General features: G+C 44.1%; 1 protein-coding gene across 1 annotated transcript in view; it reads left to right on the forward strand.

The window, feature by feature from the left end:
- The window catches only part of FAM13A (family with sequence similarity 13 member A), a gene marked incomplete at both ends in the record, with an annotated part of 129,345 nt that overhangs the window by 58,914 nt on the left and 46,112 nt on the right, over positions 1–24,319 (forward strand). The window contains one exon of the mRNA XM_081999553.1: positions 23,699–23,740. Within this exon, the coding sequence (XP_081855679.1) occupies positions 23,699–23,740 (42 nt within the window). The remainder of the gene's footprint in view (positions 1–23,698; positions 23,741–24,319) is intronic.

The following is a 24,319-nucleotide window of genomic DNA, read 5'->3' on the forward strand; positions in this document are numbered from 1 at the left end:
GTATTTACCTGGTATTATCTCAGTGCAAGGCTACATTAGGAGTTTTCACCTTTTTCAGCAGAAGGACTCTGGCATCTGACCTAGACTACAAAGTGCTCTGCAAACAAACTGCTGTTCTTGTTGGGAGGTTTTGTGTCACAAGGTACTAACAGTTCTTAAATAAATGTTATCATTAATTATATGTAATTATCAGATACGTTTTAGTGAAATGACTGTATCTGCTCAGCTATCATATGATCTTTGTTAGAAGAGAATAAAGGTTGTTCTTGGCAGTGATAATCATTTGCTGTTTCATGAAAACACCTGTGGTTTGTTCCCTTTCCATGCTCAGATCCCATGATATGGGTGGATTAGAAGAGGATGAAAGGCTTCACGGAACGGTAGATGCAGAATTTCCAGCTTTAGCAGGCTTGCAAGTGTAACAGTGAAGAAATAACCACACACACTAAGCCCGTAAGGCCTCCCCCCCAAGTACTGTAATATTTAATAAATTTTCAATCAGTTTCATTTGACACTAGAGCAGAGGTCTTCAGGGAGAAAATGAGACCTCTGGTTGATTAGTGAGTTTTGATACTACTTAAAATACCTCTCAGCATGTGTCTTCATACAGTTCACCTTAAAATGAAGATCTCCATATTAAATAGCAGCTACAGTTTTGACTGTCTTCTAGAATGTCTTACCAGCTTTTTAAATATTGAAAAGACATGTTATGCCTCCTTAGAGGTATGGTATTCCTCATTGCAGGAATTTTTTAAAGGTGCTGCTGTCATTGGAAATATGTGAAATATCAGTTGCAGCCAAAACATATTGCAGAGCATAAAATCTGTGTTACTTTCTGCTCACAACTGTTGTCTTAAGGAAATCGTATTTGTAATGTTGATATGTTCTTTTTTCTGACCAAAATAGGTGGATTAACTATACGCACCCATAATCCCCACTAGCACATAATGTATGTGTTCTTTTGAAAATTGCCTCATTATTATAGCTGTGTGCCAAGGGCAAACTGCTCATTATGCAGTAGCAGAAAAACACACCTGTAATGCACTCTTTGAGTAAATCCCAAAACAGCGGAGAAAGAAAGGAAGGGGCAGGAGAGAAGACACGGATCCTCTGAAAGAAAGATGAAATTCTGCAGGCAATATGCAGCCTTTTACGTATTTCTGTGAGGCTTATCTCATTTTTGCAAGAGCTCCTATGCAGAGCTTCAGAGCAGCGCAGCGAAACTTCCGGACCCTGGGAACCACATACTTTATCTTTACCTGGTTCAGAGCCACAAGACCCACACCACAGACCTCAGGAGCCGGGGGAGGCAGCAGCTTTGGGACTAGGGTGTGGGCAGGAGGGAATGGGACTCCCTGGGGCTTTACCAGACCCTCAGTGAGAGGGAGCTAGGGTGGGCTTGCAGCTCTGTGAAGATCAGAGTCCCTGTTTGGGTCCCTCTTTCTTTCTGCTATCTAGAAGGGGAAAGTCTGCTCAAAGCTCTGGTTCAGAAGAGGCATATACATAACTGCAGTAGGAACTTGAGTGCTTTTGGATGTGCCTAGAGGTGCTAAAACTGAAGTGCTTCAAATAACAGATTCGAATGGATTTTACTTCAGGGATAGGATGTATTAAGATTTAAGTGGCTACAAAGGTAGGAGGGTCTCTCGCAAGTAATGCTCTTACCCTTTCGTGCTAAATTTCATATACAAGCAAAGAAAAGGGATAGCCTTCAGGCAGGAGGGAAAATGCTTCCTGCAGCCAAAATGTGAGGCAGGGGATTGTTGATGGTGAGCAGAAATGTCTTCCCTGATGCTGGCTCAGAGGTGCATGCTGTCTGCAGACTTTTGTTGTCACCATCCTGCATCTTTTGCCCAGGAAAGGGCGCTGAAATAGGCTTTGCTGTTGTATATAGCTGTTCTAGCACTTGCTGGAGCTGCATCTCTTTGCAGTCCTGATACTGTTTTGAAGCAGGATCCCTCAGTGGGAGGGCACCCTGTTTGTTTGCAGTGCTGTTAGGCTCTGTGCATGTTCCCTAGGTAAAAATACTGATCAAAGGAGTGCAAGTGGGTACCCTTCCTTTCTAGTACTGGTCAGGTGCTGGGGAATGGGTGTGTGTATGGCAGCCAGACTTTGTGGAAAACATCGTGCAGTTCCTGAGAGCCAAAGCTTAGAGCAACCACGGCAGTCATTAAGTAAGCAAGCTGCCTTCTCCAGTACTTTCTAGACATGTCTTTGTGTGCCAAAGAGCGTAAATTCCTGTTTGTAGCTGCAGTCACAGCTGCAATGAGATTTGCCAGCACAGATACCCCGTGCTGGCTTTCTAACATGTGTGTGTTCTCAAAGAGAAGGTTTGTTTATATCAACCTTTTGTTCACAAAGATCCTTATATCTGGCCTATGTCCTGCAAATAAAAGGATCACATGCTATAGTAGCCTCCCTAAAATAAGGAGTGGGTTAATGTACCCTGCTGCACCCTCTTCTTAATGACACTGCATGTTCTTGCTGTTAATTGTTGAGGTATGAAAACACACGTATTTCTACACTGAGAAGTTTGTGCTTACTATAAACACTTTCCCTATTTGTTGGCTGTCCTTTTAGCAGCTATGGTTTAAAACCAAGGCAAGCCAAAACTTACCATTATTCTCTGGCATGTGATAAGAACTTGGGTGCCTGTTGTTGCCAGAACAAATCAAACAAGGGGGCTGGTGGTGTTTGCTTAGCTGACTATTTTTGTTTAGGTTTGGGGTTTTTTTGTTTTTGAAGTCTGTCATGCCAGTACATTCAGTCCCTATCCAAAGTAATAATTTGCCTTATCACTCAGGAGCCTTGCTGCCAGATTTACATAAGGGATTACAGTCAGGCAGCCATCAGGGCTGCTCTCCGACAGCCGTGAATTCTTTGAGAAAACTGCTCAGTCAAGGAGCAAAGGTCTGGAATGAGGTTGGTGGGGAGGTGCTGAGAGCGGTTGCCTTCTGCATCGTTAGGCAGCAGCCACTGGTGGGCCCTGCTTTAAGCTCTCAGAGAGGACTTTTTATGTAAGGTAGCGTTGCTGTTTGTCACTTTCTTTAGGTTGTGTTGAATTAGTTTTTCCAAGCTGACTCATTTAACTTTGAGAGTACATTTGTCTCCACCCTCCTATGCAATCAATTCCCTTCTTTCTTGCATTGTGAGATGCTGGCAGTAGGAACTGCCTTACATAATGAGTTGTTAAGAAAAGCATTCGGTTTTCTAAAAACACAGCCACAAAGACATGTGATTTATGTGTCTCTCCAAGGTAAGTGACTGTGAATGGCGAGTCAGGGTGTGGTCTCAGCTCTTCCTGGGTTCTTCTCTCCTGTCTATAGCCAAGAGGTAATGACAGTCACAGAAACATGTAATTATGTAGATTTTTTTCTATGCAAGTCACCTGGGTGGATTTCAGTTTACTTTTCCAAGCATTTGCCCTCTTTCTTCCACTCTGCACAAGTTACTCCTTTAGATTAGGCTTTGCCTATTATACTACTCTAACATTCTTATTTACCTCTAGCTATCTTATCTTTGCCTCTCTATGCAAGATTTACATGGTGACAAATTATGGCTTGTGGGGTGGAGAACATTTTTAATCTGATGCCCTGACCTGTGCCACAGAAGTGGAGGTTCAAGCAACAAGAATCGTAAATGAAACAAAGATCTGACAACTGTTGGATGTAGAAAGCAGCACTTTAATGCCATAACATGCATATGGAAACAAAAGTTCTTTCAGTCCATGAGCCAAGTGTATTAGCTTTTCCTGTTTCCTGGGACAGCATCCAGCATCCTTAGAAACTAGAAAGGGACTATGGTAATTTCGCAGCAATTGAGCTGAAAAAAACCCCCTGACTCCCTTTCTGTATCTCAGGCATTGCCCTCTCAGCTAGGATTCTTTATTTTGTCATCTTGTTCATTTTTTTTTGGAGTCTGCTTTTGCTGTGAGGAGAAAGTCCCTTCATCTCATGATGCTGGTGGCTTTCTGATACCAGCTGGATTAGATAATAATTTTTGCTGTAGGAAATAAGGTGCAAATATCTGTGACAATTTTGAAGTAATTTTCAAACAAAAGGATTAGTGACCTCTTATGAGAGAACACACAGTGGATAAGGAATTTAAGCCAGCCTTGGGAGTCTTTGTGCTTTTAATATCTGTGTTTACAAAAACCAAGACACCCATCACCAACCTGTCTTACTGGCAACTAGGGAAGAGCCTCTGCACTGTGACTTGACTTCCTTTTACTGCAGTAAGTGAGTAGTTCCCTCTCCTGTAGCTTCCTTAGGTCGTCTCCTGAAGTGCCTGGTGCATTGTTCAGCTGAGGAGGCTCAGCATAGCGTGCCTTGTTTCCGGTAGCTTTGCAGAGCAAGCGGTTTTCTACCACCTGAAGCTGTGAGGTACTCCTTCCCATGCGGCTTCCCAGAGGGGACCTGGGCCCACGTCCTGCAGGCACGCCACAGGAAGATCAGTGGGCAGAGGTCACCGAGTTCTCAGCCAGGCTTGTTTGCTGCTGCAATTTCCCGGTTCAGCTGAAAGAACTGTGCATTTGGACGTTGTGTTCAGCACGTTGCGGTGTAGGCTGATGGAGTTCAGCTGTGACTTCCCATGACACACATGTATATTTTTAATCAAAGTGGTCAGCTGGCTGTCTACTAAGAAAAGGCTGGGGGTGGCAGAGCAAGGTTGTCACTCACTGCTCTGGTCATTTTGCTTGTATCTGTCTCTAAGCTGTTTCAGTGTTGTAAACCCCTCCTCTTTCATGGTCAGTGGCCATGAGAGATTTCCTCTCATTTTATCTGTTGTGAGGAATGTGATCCCAAGCTGACTGCTTATCTACAGATTGCACTTTCTCACGTTAGCTCAGTGCCTTCCTCCTGGCCTGAGAGGGTTGCAGTTAGGAAGGGTGAGGGCCGTTCTGTTTCTATACCAAAGCTTTTCTTTTCATTCTGCACCTGCTGCAAGAAGTGTATTTGCACTAGGGATGGCTGCAAAGAGAGGCCACTTGGTAATTGCAAAGAAATTATTAAAGGCCGCTTGGATGTTAATGACTTCCCATCATTAAGGCTTTGACAGGACTACTGGAAACAAAAGATTCCACCACCAGTTCCTCAGGCCCTTTCACAGTTTCCAAGATCTCAGCATTCAGAAAGTTTGAGTCATGTTAGGGAGGGATTAATATCTAATAAAATGATATTTTTATTGTCCTGCATTATGGTTAGGAACCACCTAATCACCATGAAATGCTTACTCACTTGGGAGCACTGCTAACAGTGCATCATGTTTTATAAAATTAATAGATGTTTCCTTCAAAAGAAACCATGCCGAAACACCAAAAATTGTCAAATTGCAAAAAAACCAAAACAATCAAGTGACCACCATTCTGAGAGGACTACTGAGCATCACAGAATATAAGTTTTACTCTAAACTCTAGTTAGCTTTTGCTGGATTTATGCTCCTTGGGTAGAAAATTTGGATTTTTCCCAGGACTCTGAAGGTGGGTTGGGAAGTTGCAAGCTTACAGACCTTTCTCTTGTTGCTCTGAATGTTCCTGATAACTACATGTAATCTTATGCTGAACTTTTGTTTCCCTTCAGTATCCACTTGTGCCACTCCTAACATTGTTCAGACTGGCCTGCAGCAGGATAGGAGCATGTTTGCGCGGCCTGGACACGTACAGGGTGGTTAGACTCAAAGCTGATGTTGCAAATGAGGGGCACAGCAGTGAGCTGCGCTGATTGAGCCCAGCATTGTTATATCTGGCTGCACATAAACCATAATTTGTGTTTCTTGATGTACGTGCAGCTGGGTGCAGGAAAAAGCTCTGGGACTGGCCTGAGAGGGCTGTGCTCTGGTCAAATAGAGTCAGGTATTAATAGATCTGGTCAGAGTTATCTTTTAGCCAGAATCCCCTTTGCTTCTGTGGCACATGCATCTTCCAGCTCTAGGCGGAGAGATGGAGTTATTCTCACCCAGCTCACTCTTCTCTTAGTGCCTCCCAGCTGGAGTCAGTCTCTCCCACCAAGTCATCTTTTCCCACCACCTCTCCGGGGAGCCGGGCTGGCTACTGGGGCACTTGTGCAAAGGGAGGACTCCTTTCAGTCACGTCATTAGCTGAAGAAGAGGAGCTATTTCTAGAGGGTTTTTCTGGAGGGTTACTCTGCCAGACTGCCTCTCTTGCCAACACAGACAGCAGTTTATCTTTCAGCAGAGTAAAAAGCCACGTGCACCCAATGTGAATGGTGTGGCCTGCTCCTCTGCTTTGCTCAGCCCCTTCTGATACAGTTGTTATTTTTGTAAGGCTAAGGGTGAACTATAAGCATTTCACCTGAAGATGCTTTAGAATGCAGGAAACATGGTAGGTGCAGAGGCAGGGAGTTGAAAGGATAGGAATTTTGTAGAAGGTTGGAAGGATGTTTTTGGAAGGTGGGAAAGCGTGAAACCAGTGACATTTTTGGTAAGGAATATAAATATGCAGGGAGCAGTACCAAGGGCTCATTTAAAAATGTTTTGAATCGTTTTGCTGACACATTAATGCTTTTTCTTCAGTGTTTTCTATGGCAAACATTTTCATTGGTCCGAAACAGCTGAATATTTAAAGGGTCTTTGTGCAGACTGTTTTATAAAAATAACAGTTTGGAGGAGTGGGAGAAATTTCATTAGACATTAATATTTAGGAATTTCATTAGATTAACAGAACTTTTGAAAAAGCCTGCTTTGAAAATACCTTGTATACAACCAGACTCCTGCTTGTTCGCTTGCTTTCCCCATGCGCAGGTACTTGAACTAACTGGTGCAAATGAAGAACCAAGTGACCTGTTGCACAGCATGCTTTACCCTGTTCCCACAGCAGATTAGCTGGCACAACCATTCATTACTTGATGCTTTCCCAGAAAACCCTTTAGGAACCTACTCCCAATCCTCCCTCTTCTCCAGGAGGGAGGCCAAGAAATAATTTCTGGGCTATCCCATGGGGCAAGAGTCCTTTGGAACAAGTTAAAGCGGCTGACAAGCGGGTGTGGCAGTGCTTGCAAAGGACACTGCTGCTTAATGAAGAGCAGCCCCAGCAGCTAATCCAGGTCTCCTGGGAGCTTGGGATGTCCCTCTCGATGGGAGATGTGCTTGCATGATTACCTGTTGGCTGAGATCAGGAACTCTGAGAAGCTTTCAGCTTGGTGTTTACTTTTCTCCTGTCACAGCAAGTTTAAGGAACAATTCTGGGATATGTTTCCTCCTTAACAGATTTTTAACTAGCTTTGTTTAAAAGGTAATTTGGCCTCCAAGTTGCAGAAAGGAACAGAACAGCTACAGTACAAAAAAACCCAGTATATTCCCCACGGATATGCCAACAATGCTTGTATTTCTATGACAGTGCAAAAAATAAAAGGGGTAAAATGAAGTCAACTGAGAGCAACCTGCTTCCCTTTTGGACAAGCGGAGTCTTGGTTAAGAAAATGTAAGAGAATTCTGCAAATTACATCTGGGCAGATTGTCTATGACGTGTGGGGTTTAGTTCTTGTGTTCCCTTCCTGGGTTGTCTTTGAGCACTCTTCCATTTTTCACAACTCCTTTGGGAATGAGAATTCCTGAACTGATCAAAGTCTTCTGTAGTGACTTTGTAGGAAATACAGACATAGTACACCTTTTCCATACAATATCCATGTTGATGCCTCCGAGGACGATATTACTTTCTTTAGCCACACAGTCACTCAGCGCTTGTATAGAAGTGCTGATCTGGCGCGATGTTGTATCGCCCAGTAGGACCCCTATATCTTACGTATAGTTCCCAGATTTGACTTGTATATGTCTGTACGGAAACTCCAAATGCTTCCCTGCACACAACATACAAAAAGAACCATCGGTATTATTTTATATTTCCTTTCAGATCATTGGTAAAAGCATTAAGTGATACAGGGCTGAGTACCAGCCTTGAAAAGTCACTGTTAGTTAGTACTCACCCCCTTTCTGAGTATTCCCCTTTTGCTAAGATATGTTTCTGACATACTAGTCGCTCTTTCTTCCCGTTTGTGCTCTTTTGGATAGGGCCTATTTAATCTGCTGCCTGCTTTGTTTGGACACGAAGGACTACAGTTTCCAAATATGGTTTCTATTTACATGTGACTTGCTTATTTCATGTGTGCACACAAATCTTCTGGCCTGCGGGATGTTTTCCAGGGTATTTATCATTTGTAATTGCAGATGGTTATATGCACAGATGCTCTAAAGAGAAAAATGCATATATCAGTGCATGTATGTGTACATAAATAATGGCGTTTTAAGTTTTGTATTGGTGGTATTTTGAAAAGTACGTTCTTTAATTTTCAGTCTGATTATATCTTTGCTTTGCATTTCGTGTTTCTGCCAGGGGGAAATTATTGCGTAACTTAGTAAACACTGTGGGAATACATTGATGGTATTCAGCAGAACTCCAGCATCTTAAAAAGCCTCAGATTTTATCAGACCAGGCAAGATAGTTTTTTCTCTTTTTTTTTCTTCTTTTTTTAAAGAATATCTAATTTGTGTATGACAGTGCATTGAGGCCAGGGATAACTGCTTTTCAGGAGTCGGACACAGCCACATCCTCATAAAATCCATTATCTAGATCACTTATATCTCATATCCTCTGGTGCTGTTCACAGATCCTCTTCTCTTGTTACTTTATACGCTGAGAAAATTACTTGGTGTGCAGTTAAGTATGAAAAGGAAAGAAAGAGGAGAAAGCATTTCTGTAATGATGATTGACAGGAGACTTCCTTTCCAAACGTGTGTTCATTCTTTAAACGTTTCTAGTGGTGGAGGAAAGTGATTGTTCATATTTAGTTCCAGCCAGTGTCTTTTTTTCTTTGTTGAATCTCAGTAAGAAATTTGCAAATCAAATAGTTTGAACCCAGGTGCTGCCTTGGCGTAGGTGTTGAAGTGTGGCAGTATGTGTTGGTATTTTAGGGGGCTTTATCATTTTTATTGTTATTTCCTGTCTATTTTCCTGAAATATTCGCAATACCCGAAGGAGCATACAGGCAGTGGAGAGGATGCTGTGCCTGTCCTGAGAGAGGGTTTTTTTCCCCATCCTCTGTACGTGTGTTTGGTGGTACCATAAATAGCCGCTGTGGTGCATTGTTGCTGCCAACAGATGAGTTTGGCCTTTCTGAGCAATAGGAATGCAAGAATTGTATGAAACTTGCAGAAGAGGTTTTGTTTTCCATGTTTACCATGGAGAAACAAATTCAACAAGTACAAACAAATCCAAAACAAAATGTTATATAATCCCAGGTTTTATATTTGATAACTCAGCTTGAATTATGCAAGTTAAAAAGGGTATAAGAGGGCAGGGGGAGGGTAGGAATTCCTGCATCTGTCAAGTAGCAAGTTGGTTTTAACATAAACATCTGTGAGAAGGAAGTGGAATTATTTAAAGATAAGACTGCAGTTTTCTGCCAGCTTTTGTCTGCCTACATTGTGCCACAAATACATCACTTGTGCTCGGTCCCAATGAACAGAAGAGGTGAAGATTTAAGGAGTTGTGTGCTCATTTAGTGGAGTGAGGGATTCAAAGGGCCCGTTGAGACGATGCGAACTGAAGTAAAGGGACACTGCACTCTTTGAGTAGCAGGTACTACTGCTCTTACTGGCTGTTGGCCACTGTGCCCCAAAGTACTTTTTAAAATTTCACTCTCTTTGACATTTCTTCATGTTAAAATCTTTTATTGCAATATTTGCAGCTGCTCCAGAGATAATTAAAACCTTGGGAAACCAGCAGTGCTAGCAAAAGTCTGCCAGCTGCATTTTTTCATCTTTGATCTCCTTTCTTTTAATGGGTGTTGAAGTTGCATGCCAGTGGGTGTGCAGGGAAATGTGAGCTAGGGTACCTCTTCTTAATCATGATATTTTTGGCAATGTTAAAGAGGCAGACAAGGAAGGAGAGGAGAAAACTGATGGGGACTCCAAAGGAAGAGAACAGAAACAGAAGGTGTGTCTGAAGGTGCTGATGGCCCTTGTTGTCTCACAAGGCATCTGGTTGATTTTAGCATGATGCCATGAACTAACCTTCTTCACTGATGCTAATTCATAAATTAATCTTTCTGGTTATTACAGCATTTCTTTTTGTTAGTGAATTCTTTGTCGAGGATCTTGGCAGTTTTAAGATCATTTATACAGACAAGTCCCACGGAAGTTATGACAAAATTCAGAGTACGGCAGCTATTTGAGTTATTCCACTTCTGTTTATTCAGCAAGCTGCTCTGGAGAACCCTGACTCCTTCCCCATGTAGACGGGTCCTTAGTTAAGTGTGGAAATTTTTTTTTTTTTTTTTTTATTGGTAACACCGAGTTTATAGAAGTATAATAAGCTCTGAATAATTGTGTGTGTATAAAAAAAGACCAGCCTGGCAATTTGATTTATTGTCAAACTGCGAAACAGTACAAGGTGCTTTTGTTTTATACTGAAGCAGTTTTATGTATCAAAGTAAAATCTTTCTGTCATGGTTTTAGTTGCTTAAGAGCACATATGGCACATTTAATTTAACAGGAAATCATCAAGATATTCATTTAATTGCCACAGATAAGAGCAGCCCGTGATCCGTGATGGCAGAGTGCTTTATCAGCATTGCTGCCTTTCCTAAAAAGGGGCCCTGTGCTGTGCCTGGCGTGACTGTGGCGCAGCAGAACAGGCTTGTGCTGAGGCAACGGGCAGAAGCATTACTAGTGCACTTCTTCCAGTCAGCCTGCTGACAGGAGCAAATGCTAAACAGTTCAGCGTACTGAAGCGGAGGCACTTCCCAGTTGACCTCTGCGTCTCTACTCCATCTCACCGCTTTCTGAGGCTGCAGCTGCACGCTGCTCTTGTTTTTAAGATGGAAAATGCCCCCGCCTCCTGCTGAGAAAGGTCAGGATCTGTTAGGCCTCCCTGTGAAATGTCTGACATCCTTCTGCTAACCTGTGAGTGTCTGCTGCTTCTCTGGGAAGCTGATGTGGCTCATGTCTAATTTGCATGACCTATATCTTGTATGGAAGCCTTAAACATCAGGTACTAAGCTATTGCCACAACTTTCTCCCAAACCAGTGCCAGTCCTCACTGGGGTTGAAGGGCGACGGTGCTTTTAACACTGGCTTGGATTTTTGAAGACTGGCATCTCTGGCTGTGCCAGAATTAGCCATTAGGCTTTTACCACCTAAAATGTTGAAAGGATCCATTCTCTTACGCCCCTCTGTCAGTTTGGGATTGTCACCTTCTCTGTCGCGTAAAGTGTGCAGTGTGGTAACGTTCGCAGGTGGGGCAGCAGCAGCAGAGTTTCTGTCCAATGTCGGGGGAAGTTGAAGGTGATTCCTTAGGCGTTCTGGGCAGAGGAGGTGCAATGGTAAAAAAATAAAACTTTGGGTATGCTCCTTCAGCAGCCGTCAAACATTTCAGTGCAAGACCTTCTGACAGACTGTGTACTGTTTGTTTTCCAAGGCTGCTATGCCCAGGGAAGTGGCACACCCATTGTGTGGGGTTCTTTTGTTACCACTCTTCACAGTGCTGAATTTCCACCAAATAAAATGGTGTGATTCGTTGTTTCACAGCAGTATTTGGTCAGCAGCCACAGATGTAGAAGCAGGAGTGCTTGAGGGTAGCCCACTGGGAATGTCAGTAGAAAAAAGTTTGGCTTCTGCAACACTCATCTCTTCATTTCAAATGTTAAGGGAAGAGTTCTCGTATGCTTCTCTTCGCCATGTGTCCGCATCGGTTGGCCAACTACTCCACAAACCCTCTGAACTCTAGTAGCACCTACTGCAACGCAAGGGGATGGTAAGTTCAAAGGCCGGACCAGGCCAGCCCCCGTGGACACCTGTACACGCTGAGGGCACGTGTGTGGCAGCGTGGCGCAGCGCAGCTGGCAGAGGGGGATGTCCGGCGGCGAAGGTATGGTAGACCTTGAGGTGGGCCAGCTGCATTCTGAGTGCCCTGCCCGTGGGCGTATCACCCACCCCAGACAGGACCCAGCGACACCGCAGCCGTAGGGAGGGAGGCTGGGGGTCACTACATTGCACCCTGGGTGACATTTAGGAAGGGGGGGGGGCTTATAGCTACTAAAAGGGATGCAAAAGACCTTGCGGGGTGTTTTTGTTAAAAGGCATCTTGTGGTAACTAGCTCTCGGCTTGTGGCATTTCTTGCAGGTCCAGGACTAAGTGGACATGATAAACCCCTGCTGATTAACCTGTGTCGGTGGGCCGGGGCGGGCGTCCCTGGCTTCCCGGCGGCAGCCCGGGGGGCCGGGCCGGGCCGGGGCCCGCGGCGGCGGGGCGGACCGCCCTCAGCCGCCAACGCGGGGCCGGCGGCCCTTCGCCCCTCCCCGGGGCCGGGCCGCGCCACCGGCTCCCCGCGGCCCGGCGCTGGTGGCACTGCGGGCGCGGCTAGGGGAGAGGAGAGGAGGGCGGCGGCGGGCGGCGGCCCCATGGCCAGCATGGCTTGCGAGGTCCTGCCCCTGCAGAGGTACGTGTCCGGCCCGGGCAGCCCCCGGCCCAAACCGCTGCGCGGGCAGGCGGGCGCGGGGCTTGTGCCGGGCTGCCCGGCCCGGGGACGGGGGCAGGCGGGCAGGGCAGCGCCGCGCCGTGTAACGGGTCAGCGAACTAACGGGGCTCCGGGGGTGGGGGAGATCTCCGGCTTCCTCGCGCGGGGACTCGGTGTAGCGCCCCGAAATCCGCACAGCCCTCTCCCTGGGGGGAGCCTGCCGCGGGGCGGGAGCAGCTATGGGGTTCATAGGGCTTTAGGTGCCCCGGGGCCGTTCGCCCCCGCCAGCCGTGGGGGTCTGACGGCGCCCTGCGCCCGAACAAACCTCTCACCCCGCCGTCGCTTCGCTGCGGCGGGGGCCGTAGTGCGGTGAGGGAGCCCGGCCCGGCTTGCCCTATGCACACCCCGCCTATAGCTGTCTGCTTACACACCCCGCGTGGTCTGCCTTTGCAGCTGCGTGCACGGCATGGGCGAGAGGTGTAGTTTTCGGAGGAAAAGGGCTGTTTTGTTTCCAGGGTGTCGCGACACACCTCCCTTCAGTACCAGCGTTGAGCGCGAACCTGCGCTGGCCTGCGCTCCTGCCACAGCACGGCAGGGATAACGGCAGCCAGGCTTTTGAAATGGCAGTGCACAGACCCACTGGGGAGGGAGGAGCGGTGTACCCAGTCCTTTTACTGAGTCACTAAATTTTTTTGGTTTTTTATTGCTCTTTCAGTTCTCAAAATTACGCTGTCCATACCTCCTCTAGCCTTATTCGAACGGGCTGAATATCAATCTTTACGTAATCTGCAAAATAGTAAATAAGTAATTTAGCGTGCCATTTCAGCACTGTGGTGTTGCTGTTGCAGCAGAAGCTGCAGAGTTGCTGCTTACTTGGACACGATAAAACAGTAACTGAAATTACTGCCCGAACTGTTACTGTCTTGATAAAGCGTAGGGTCTTCTGCAGGCAGATGTGGAGGAAGTCTCCTTTGCAGTAATGCAGTCACAGAGTTCCATGTTGGTGACTGCAGTGAAGCAGAAATGCCATATGAATGTCTTTAAAGAAGTAGTGATAGTGCATCGTTCCTATTTGAAGGATCAATCTCACAGAATATTTTTAACATTTTTCTGTTCCTGGGGATCTGTGACTGTCCCAGCAGAGGTCAGAACAAGTGGTTGTTATTGTGCTCTTGACTATTCACCCCAGGGGAAAATAGGATTCACAGGGTAGCTCTAATTAGACTCTTTGTTTTTTGTTCTTGCAAGGATTAACTCTTGATCAGTTAGAAATGCACTCTGCACTTTAAATGCTTTTCTTCAAACTCCCATGAAACCTTGAGCATAGTACAGCATTGCTTGAGCTTTGCAGTTAAAGAAAACTATTCACAAAATTCTGGCTTCTTTTCCATCTCTTTGATCTATTTTTAGGATGTGTATGCTATACTTTCAGCACCCAGTTTTCTTTGGAGCTAGGGGCAGACAAGCACAGACTCCCAGATCCCTTAACAGTGGCATTCTCTGGGTTGCACCTTTATTTTACTATTCTTCCCCTTGGAATGTTGTTCCTTCCTTCTTAATGCAGAATTTTGCCTTGGAAGAGGGTCTTGCTGGCTTCGGGTGGTTTTTTTTTCAAATTCAGTGAAGGTGATGCCTGCTAATGGTTAGTACGAGCACGGGTAGCAATATGCTTGTGGTTCCTGTGAGGTGGACAGGCTGATGCTGCTGTTCCAGCTGAGGGGATGGACAATTCCCATTGCACGATTCCTGTTGCTGGGTCTAGAGCAGGCTAGTGGCAACCTCCAGGTGCTGTGGCTCAGGGTACTTCCCAAACTAAGAGCATCTGTCTTCCCCTATAAAGAAAGTGAATGAGCTGCCAGCAGTGATGGTTCCCTTCCTGGGCGGATAAACTCCCTCCTGCCGGTCTCCTGCAGGTGCCCTGCTCTGTGCTCTCTTTGGGCCACAAGCTGGCCATGCCGCGCCTCCCACGGGAACCCTCCTGTGCTAAAGAGATACTAATGCATCCCTGTGTGGCTGGTGTGTAAAACCTGGGAGAGGGTGAAAGGCTCTGTTTAAGGAGAGCTGTGACATTTAAATAGCATTTGTCGCTAGAGTGGCAAAGTGTTGTATATGCCAAAGTATCTGTAAGCTGTGAGTCTGTCTTCCTAAAAATCATATAATGTGCTTCCACAGAGCCATATCTACTATACAGTGTCATCTTATTCTATATATAGATGTCTGTGGAATGGCACATGATGGGATATGGTGGCCTGCTGCGAGGGAGTTACAGTGGGGACATCACGGTTGTGTTTCATTGCGTGGGAAGAGGTGGATGGCCGAATGTGTTGAACCCTCTGCTGCAATAAGTACTATATTGCCCAAGCACTGTAAAAAGCACCTGTGAATGTCACACGGGTTGCATTACTGATTTTCCAACATGTCCACTGGTAATTGCCTCTTCTATTGCTAATAGGCTAACATTCTTTCTGAATAGCATTAGCTTACTTTAATAACCTAGATTCCTAGTTAGAGCGTTATTAATGCTGTTAACGTATGGTTTAATTTATTTATTCTAGTTCAGTCTATTGCAGGTTTAACAAAAGCTGTGCAAAGCTGAAACCTGTGGCAGCCGCCTTTGCCAATCGCATCTGCCAGTTTCCATAGGAGATAAGACAGACAGGTACATGCTCAGGCCTTGTTTGTGATCAGTGGCCTCTCTCACTTTGCACTTTGCTGAAACAAATCAAGGCAGAGGAAGAGTGAAGCCATGACAAATCTTTTTAGAACGTGCATCTGAGACACAAGTGGTCAGTTTCTAACCTGTAGAGCAGCAGTTGTCTGCATGGTCTCTCTCACTTGCAGTTGTCATCGGGGTTGTTTGATTACCTTACTGGTTTGTTTGCTTAGGGTCTTTCACAAATACCGAGTATTTTAGCCTCAGAATACTGTTTGTATTCCCCACCACGTTTTCTTCTTTTTTTGGAATGGCCGCTGTGTTCTCTTTAACAGATCAGTGAGCGTTTGCGGGTGTGAAGTTGTACTGTAAGTAAGTGTGATCCTTTGGACTTTGTTATCACTTTCTATCCAAGATACTGGGAGTGCTTGACAAGCCCTAGTGAAGTATGTTCTGGAATACGTATGTGAATTGAAGCATATTCTCTGAGGGTGAAGAGAACTTGTATCTGATTTTTTGTTGTTGTTGTTTGGTTTGGGTTTGGATTTTTTTTCCTGAAGAATGAAGAGAAATTCAAACCCGTGGTTCTCATCTTCCTCAAGTCATAGTCATAGCCTATTACAAAATGCTGTGAGAATTTTTGGCCTTCCAGGCTCGTGTTTGACCCACAGCCGAGTACCCTGTCTTGGCAGAGCTGAGGTGATGGGTGTAGGAGCCTGTGGAAGCTCTTCCTGGGTACCACTGGGGGGGGCCCTCTGACTAAAAGGAAATTGCTGGGGAAATTTTCTGCTGTGTCTACCTCCAGGGTGTCTACCTGATTAAACAAGAAAGAAGGAATATTTACCTAAAAACTGGGCTCTCGGATAACTTTATTTGAAGCGTGCAAGCTTTTAACAAACAATCCTGAAATCAAAATCGCTGGTTACCTAGTAACAGTTCTTCACCATTATAATGCAACAGGTATGTGTGCATTATGCAACTTCACAGTGTTAAATTCTGAGAAGAGGTGAGACTTTGGCTGGTACATTCATTCTGCCTCTTTCTGACCCATTTTCTAGTTTTATCCTAGTGAGGACAATTGCCAAACCACAAGTAGAAGAAAAGACACTGCCCTGTCTTCATAATAAGCCCCAACTAGTTTAAGAAGTAAAACAACAAAAGCAAGCTGTTTAACATTGACGTCATTTTATAAAAGATAAACATATTTGCAATCCAGGAGGATAGTGAGTAGAAAATAATTATATAAAATTACGCTGTCATGAGTTCCAGTAGATTCAGATATGTTAATATAAATGGAAAATCAACCTCTTGCTCACGGTGGCATTTAATCAGCAAGAAGTTCTGCTCATTTCAGCTTGCCAGTGGGATAGCCCGTACTTCCCTGATGTTGCTTTGAAGTGGGAGGAGGTGTGCAAAAAGGCTTCAGTGTATTTCTTTTTTTCTCCCGTTCAGGCAATGTGCCTCAATGTGGGTGCCCCCTCGTGCACAGCCTGCACAGTTATGCCTGTGGATAATGCAGTATATTCCCAATGCGTATGGCTGTGCTGTATGTTAGCATTTCCTAGAATTAAAAGGCTCCTACTCTAGGCTTGGCTACTCATGCCTTAATCTTGGCTGTGGAAAATAGAACAAGAAATAGTACGTGCTCCTCAGATGTGTGACAGAGCGATCTTTCCTATTTGCCTCAGCTTGTCCCTATGAAATAGTAATATTGGCATTTTGAATGCCAGATGAAGCAGGACACAGAAGCTCATGCTTTTGGAAGGGAACTCTGCCCCAGAGAGGTCCCTTTCTGCAGCCCCACGGTTACCTTGCTGCACACTGTGATCTCGCAGGCTTAAGACATAACTTAGTCGAGAGACTTTTAGGAAAAACCCTGTTGAAGGAATGGCTTTGGGGAGGACGGCAGGATCCTTTGGAGATTAATATTTAAACCAACACCAGTCCACCCCCATCCAAGTTGTTGGAGATATTTTGTGGAGTATGTGAGTTCAGAATAAAGAAGCTGGGATGCCCACCTGGTATTTTGACATGTGGCTCATTTGGTGAGTAGCTTACGTAGGTATTTAAGCATGATCTTAACTTGGTTTCAGTGGTAAGCATGGTTAGGTATAAGTGTAACTATTGTGAAGACTGGAAATAAATATCTGACAGGGCATGTTATGGTTTTGACTATAAAAGTTACTCTTCAGGGAAAATGCAAGTGTTTGCATGGAAGTAACTCTCACAGAGCAATAGCTGTTAAACATTTGTTTCTTAGACAGTTACTATACAGTGCATTCCTCCTCCTGCCCCCTCTGATTAAGGGTATGGCGCAAAGCTGGCATTGCTCAACAACTGATGGTAAGTGCTGACTTTTAATGGTGACCATTGTATCACCACAGTGTTATCATGTTAGATTAAATTTATGGTTACTCTTGCATCAAGGATAGTATTATTCTTTCTTCTTTTGCATAACATACCTCAATATTCCTGCTTTATTTGAAGGAAGAAGTTTCTATTGCCTGCTATTGCTCATTTGCAAAAACATTACCTTTTACCCACTGCTGTGAAGCACAAACTATGAGTAAATCACTCTACTGAGAAAATAAGTATGCAATAAATTTTCATGAGCAGTTTCAGTCTTGCATTTGTCACAAGCTTGAAATAACTTTTATGGGGAAATGGCTTGGGGTGGGGGGGCAAGAAGTACTGAAAAATTTGTGAATAAGACAAGACATTCAGCAAAAAGCACTACTGTGGCTTCAAAATTGAGACTTCCTTGAAGCTGTTTTTAGTGTTGTTAATGTTGAATGTCAGAATAAGTAAATAAACAATATTGTTAAAATCCCCTGCAATTGCAAAAATGGCATGTCTGTTAATCCAAGGTGGCATGGTGGTTCTAAATGAGAAGAAGAAAATAAGAAGGAGATAACTTGGAAGTCTTAACAAGTCACCCAAGCTTAACCTGCCTTCTCTTCCCCCCAAAAGCTGCATTAACTTTTGATATTGTTAGTAATTTGACACCACTGAATTTTCAATGCCTTTTAGTTTGATCGCATTAAAATTAGAAGCAGCAATCTTATTACCTGAAAAACGTATCCTCACTAAAAAATAACTAATTTCTTTTGAAATCCAAAATATCTGTGGTGGAGTAGAAAGCAAGCCATTTCTTTATCTAATTTTTGAGGTCAAAACAAATAGAGCCTATGGCAAGGCATTAGGAAAACATGACCTTGGCTGAGCACATGACCCTGCCAGTGTCTAGGCCCTTCATCTCTGGTGCCAAATGTTGACACTTGAGTCAAAGTACATTTTCATGACCGTAAAAAAAAAAACAACCCAAAAAACTACACTATATTTTTTTAATTTAATCAACTAAATGTCCCATTTAACTTTTGAAAAGAGATGTGGAGTAGGAAAGCAGTGGTAGCATTATAATGGAGATTCCAGTGCCAGCAAGCCAGGACGGAAGAACTGCTGATAATTAATTGCAAATAAAACAAGGGGGAAGGGCCCTCAGGCACCCTCTGACCCGGGATGCCAATATACCATATGGGGTATCCCATCTGCATGTAAATAAATTGGGAACTCTCCATCTAAATGGGTGTTTTACAGCTTCAGTTCTGGACCGGGCTCAGCAGCTCCCTTATTCTTTCTGAAAGGCAAGATGAGACATTAAAAAAAAAAAGGAAAACCATCATTGCGTATTTGAGAATGCAATAGGTGAACGGTTGCCTGCAACATTCCCGTTGCAAAAGAGGGAGGCAAAAAAAGGTAACTGTGATTCTGTAATGGAAATTTATAATTTAACAGTTAGACTTTGCCCAAGTTTTCCTATTTCCTTATTTAGAGACAGAAAGAATGCCTTGCACAAATGCTGTAAAATAACTGTGCCTGAAAATCCTAAGGTGTGCTAAACTGACTGGTGGGCAATGCTGGTGCTTCAGTCTAACAAACTTGTTCATTAGCTCAGTGGAGGTCACAAACATAACTATTACTTCTTTAGCTGTAAAATAAAAAGGGTTTTTTTCAGTTTGGCTGGTATTTGTTTTTGTTTTTAGCAAGAAGGAAGTGATCAGATACTTAGGTGTTCTTTAGGAGTGTGAGAAATTGCTCTCCCAAGTATTGCATGAAAGAGCAATTCATTTCTGTTTAATCCCTTCTCTTAAGGGAGCTATGTATATATCTGAGAAGAAAGAAACTGCTGTATTTTGCACTCACCTGCTTGGACAGGTAATCAGTGATAGCTGAATAAACAACTGATTTTTTTTAATTTTTTTTTTTTTCAAGTTATTTCATCCCTTCAGTGCCTTCAGGCTATAAAGCACGTGTGAAGCTGGACAAAACTTTGAGGGTATTTTAAAAAAAAAAAAAAGAAAAATGAACAAAAAACCCCTACCACAACACCTAATTTACTACAAAACCTGCTTGCCTAATGCATACATTCTTTGCTGGGAAAGGCAGAAATTTAGGCTACATAAGAGATGCACATCAGAATGACGTCCCCTCCATACTGTGGACGGCTGACTTGGTTTACCAGGTCACTGTGGCAGGTATTAAGCTTTCCTTTCTTTCTGGAAGGGTCACATATACCTTTAAACAAAGAGGAATTACACAGCCCAAGTACAGTACAGTTAAATGTTAAACATAGCTTAATGACTTCCAGCATTTTCTTTTGAAAAGATACATGATAGAAAGGGCTTCCTAGCAATACGAATAAACCCTTCAGTACAAGGTGTTTTTAAAACAAACAAGCAAGCAGTTGTTTTTAATCAGCATAGTGTGCATGATAGTGGCAAAGAATCCTGTGTGGAAGGTTTTAAACCAATTTCTAGCTTGTTTATTGTGCAATACCAACTGATGATCATTTATGTTTCATATCTTGTACGTTTTTCTTGCTTGCCTGTCTCTTTTATATCCTCTTTTATATCTCTTTTTATATCATGTGGGTAGGTATACACAGGTTTAAAACCTCTTACGCACAGTTTTAATTTCTTTTGTTAAACTAATCTGTGCTTGTGTATATAACATAAGAACATAAGCACATCGGTTTATTACCCTGCAACACAAATAATTCATTATTTCATAAAGCATTTTAGTCAGAACGGAATCCTTGTGTGCTAAGTGCTTACAGTACAGCTTGGTGTTCTCACATCTAATTTGAGGAATTGTGAATTACATGGAATAGCTGGTTTAAATCTGCGCGTCGTTTACGCAGCTCATGTCTTCCAGCTTGCAGAGATAAGTTGACTAAGGTGCACAAAGTTAGGGAATGATGTTTGAGATACATTGTTTTTAATGATTAAGGGGGAAGTGGATAATGTGCTTTACTCAGATGCAGGACATCTTTTTAAAGTTAAAAGATTTTAGTGGTTTTCTCAAAAGTCTAGATTCCGTATTAGTTAGCTTGCAACTTTTCATCCCAGATGCAGCTACTGACCAGTGCTGCACGTGTAAAACTATAAAGCACTACTGGATAGGAGAGATTATGTACAGCTACAATACAAAATGTGAAATTTTGAAACGTGATGATCTAAGTGAAACTGGTGTTTGGTTTCTGATGGCTCTAGAGCTTCTTCTTCTGCCATTTCCCAGCTAATATTCTTAAAATACTTGTTTCTCCGGAGTACTTCGTATGAATGGATAATGTTTTTTTTGTACAGATCTAAAACTTTACAACCACTGCTCCACAGGTTCAATACTCGCTGTGGAAGAAAAGGAAGGAAATGCAAGAGGTTTCAGAGTTCATGCTGAACACTACTTTTCCATCTGATCTGTCAAAGCAACTAGTGGGAATATGAATATAGGAAAGTTATTTGGGCTTTTTCAGTATCATTGTGCTTCTGTGACTTCAAAGTTAATTACAAACCCTGAGATGAGGAAGGGTTTTTATGATGGAAAAGAAATCATGATTGGTGTGGCTTTGACAACCACCACTTGTACACAAAGCAGCATTTTGTGTTCTCATTTGAAGTTGCATTGATGCACAGAAATCTTCATGGCATTGTGAACTTTTCTCTACATGAGACAACATTTTTCATTTTTTGTGTGTGCCACTGGGACTTGTTTGCATTGAGTTTACAAGTACAGCTGTTAACGTAATGAACTGAACATGGCGAAAAACTTTACCAGCAACTTTGTGAGTTTAAAGTAGCTTCTTTACACTTACGGAATATACTTCTTTTTTTTTTTAAAAGTGCTAAATAAAGAGATAACTTATGCACGCAAGCTGAGAGACTATGCGTACCATCAGGGGAGGGAGCCCCTACCTGGCAGAGGTTCTTACCCGTGCATTTGTGGCAGGTCATCTTCTGGGAAGGGCAACGATGTTTCCCTCCACTCTTTCTAGGCTGTCTCAAAGCCGTAGCAGTTTCTCGCAAAGACCCTTCAGGTGACGTTTGCCTCAGTTCACATACAGGCAGCTGTCTTTCCTACCTCGCTGCAGGTGGGCGTTGTCAGCCGCCTTGCCCTGCTCCGAGCGCGGTCCGGGTCTCGGAGGAGGACGACTGCAGCTTGCTCCAGCAGCTGAAGATGGGCTTGTGGAAGCGGCAGGAAAGTTTCTGGTAGCAGCTGTGCTCCCAAGCCTTCTCGGGGGGCTGCCAAAATCTGCCCAGTCACTGTTGCGTTACAGAGATGATGCGAGTTTTGGCAGACCGCGCTGATCTTGGAAGCAGCTTCTCTTCCTTCTGGTCCGTAGTATTTTGTATTACCCTTGAATCAGTATTTTGGGCTTCCCGCACAACATGCTGGAAGGTCTTTTCTGCAGATGTCTGCAGTTTTCTCCTTATTAATCTCTGCGTACCGTAGTGGGGGGGGGGTGTCTAAATGATGCAGAATTAGACCCCTGTGATTTTTTCCTGGCAGATTGGCTTGCTCATCTGTCTGTCTGCTTTCCTGGTTTTTCTGACTCCCTTGCATCCTGCCTCCTCCCCAATGCTCCTGCTCCCCAGATGAATTTGGCATTCATATTTGTGGATCTGTTATAACATTGGCTGGGTTCAAAACGAGCCACGGCGAAATCTGCCTCTGGCTATATTCAGCGTGAGAGCAGGGTGCTCACCTGGCTGCAGACCAGTTTCAGCTCATCTTGCTAAGGGAGCTTCCTGCTGGCTCCAGTGGAAGCTGCAAAAGGTACCTGTGAGTATTTGATCTCCTAGCTACAGAACCCACAGAGATGCTTCTTTCCCCTTTATTCTGTGCTTAGAGAGGCTGTTATAAACTGATAAATAAAATCCTTCAAAATTCAATAGATTAATGGACTCAGGCTGCGTTTTCAAAAATTTTTCAGGCTTGATCTACTTCAGATCCCTTTTGAAAGTTGGTCGGGGTGTCAGGGCGATCAAAGCCCCCAAGTGACTTGAGTTTTGAAGCTGAGCTTGACTTACCCAGAGCATTATCCCTATATTCTGTCATCCTCTGAACAAGCTCAAAAGCGATGGACGCCTTCACAGTGTGGCAGTGCCCCAGCACCTGTGGCTGAGTACCTGTGGCAAATTGCTGAGTGCTGGTGTAGTCCCAGGCTGCTGGAACAGCGGGAAAGCAGCAGGGAGCTGCTTGGTTTCCAGTGCCTGTGGGATGTTACCCTTTCTGCTTTTGTTTAATTCATGCAGCTTCCCATCTTCTCTGCCAAACTTGCTGTGTTCTTCAGCAGACCCAATTAAAAGTCCTTTGGGGACAGATCGACCTCAGTGGCATTTCCTGCGTGCTTGGAGGAAGGCGAGTGTCTGCTCTGGAGAGTTAGAAGGCTTAATGACCTGGAAGGCCAACCGTTTGTCTGGTTGGAATGGCTAGGTGAAATTTGTTTGAATCCCTTCTTATAGCGGCAGAGTCTTAAATTGACTTAAGCCATCAGTCACCCACACCTTTAAGCTTCAGCACCCCAGCAGCTCATTCCTGCCCGTGTGCCAGCACTAGCATGATGAGCTGGATCAAGGAACTGGTCAGCCACACAGCAGGTAGTTATGTTTGGGCCACGTCAGTTGACCACTGAAACACCATTTTGTCAGGGGAGCTCCAGGCCAGCTGATGGCAGCCCCTGATCTCAAGCCTAGGGAGATTTCAGCATAGTCAAATCCGCTTTCCACAGGAGTGATAAAACTGGTGAATTCATAGCATTATGTATGCACCCGTGGCCGTTTCTTTGGTCTCTCAAGATGTCAGTTGGGTTTTTTCCTAAGCGTTTGCTTTAATAGGCAGGTGGTTTAATTCTGGAACAGCAAACGGCAAAAGGCCGTAGTGGTTTTGCTGGCAAAATACTTTATTGTTGCTATGGGAATAGTCCTTGCACTGCTGCAGAGCCGGAGTGACTTCCTGGCTGTCTAGCAGGAGATCTGTTACACCGTATTTGTGGACACTGAGAAATGAGTTGGATTCTCGGGATTTAAGGAATGTAACTTAGAGCTCTCTTCCATGAGTACAATCCGAGGACAAAACAGACATAAGTGTTACCTCTGTAACGGGTGTTTCACTTTTTCACTTTTTTTCACTTACTGTTTCACTTTTGTTATCTCTTTTAAGAGTGTCTTGCTGTAAATGAACTGCGAATACAAGACGGATGCATACTAACTTTAAAATATATGTTTTTTGTTTTTAGCTCCCAAGAAGATGAGCGGCCTTTGTCACCCTTCTATGTGAGGTATTTACTCGACTGTTTTAATTTATTTTTCTGTGTGGCGTTGACTCGTTACTGGAATGATGCCAGAAACGTTGAACAGACCATAATCAAACTGAAGTTTAATGTTAAGTTTGTAATTACTGCTCAGCTCGTGGGCTGAATGAGCCTTCGGAGATACAAACTCTGTTGGAAATTTTTTTGTATTTAGAGCCGAGGCTCAGGGTTTAACACCAGTCTTGTAAATTCTTAATTAGAAGATGGACATTCGTTTCCTCCTTTCTTCAGTTCATTATGTAGCTTAGATGCCTGCCACGACTATCTTAAAATCTGTGGGCACTGGAGAGATTTTTTTTTTTTTTTTTTTTTTGCCATGAGCTTTGAGGAACTGTCAGCGTGTGCTGCTCAGAAAGAAAGCAGGAACCAGATGGTGAATCAGCAGCCCGTACAGCAGCGGCCTCTCCACTGCAGCCCAGAAAAGCAGGAGAGCGCCTGGGTGCCCAGCGTGCCTGCCCGGAGGGAGCGGCGCTCGCGCTGCGTTCGAACAAATTGCGTTTCTTGTTTTGCCAACTGGAGGGCAAAGTCACTGCTTGTAAAAGTGGC

Source organism: Phaethon aethereus, assembly GCF_964289735.1.
Source record: "Phaethon aethereus genome assembly, chromosome: 4".
Lineage (NCBI taxonomy): Eukaryota > Metazoa > Chordata > Aves > Phaethontiformes > Phaethontidae > Phaethon > Phaethon aethereus.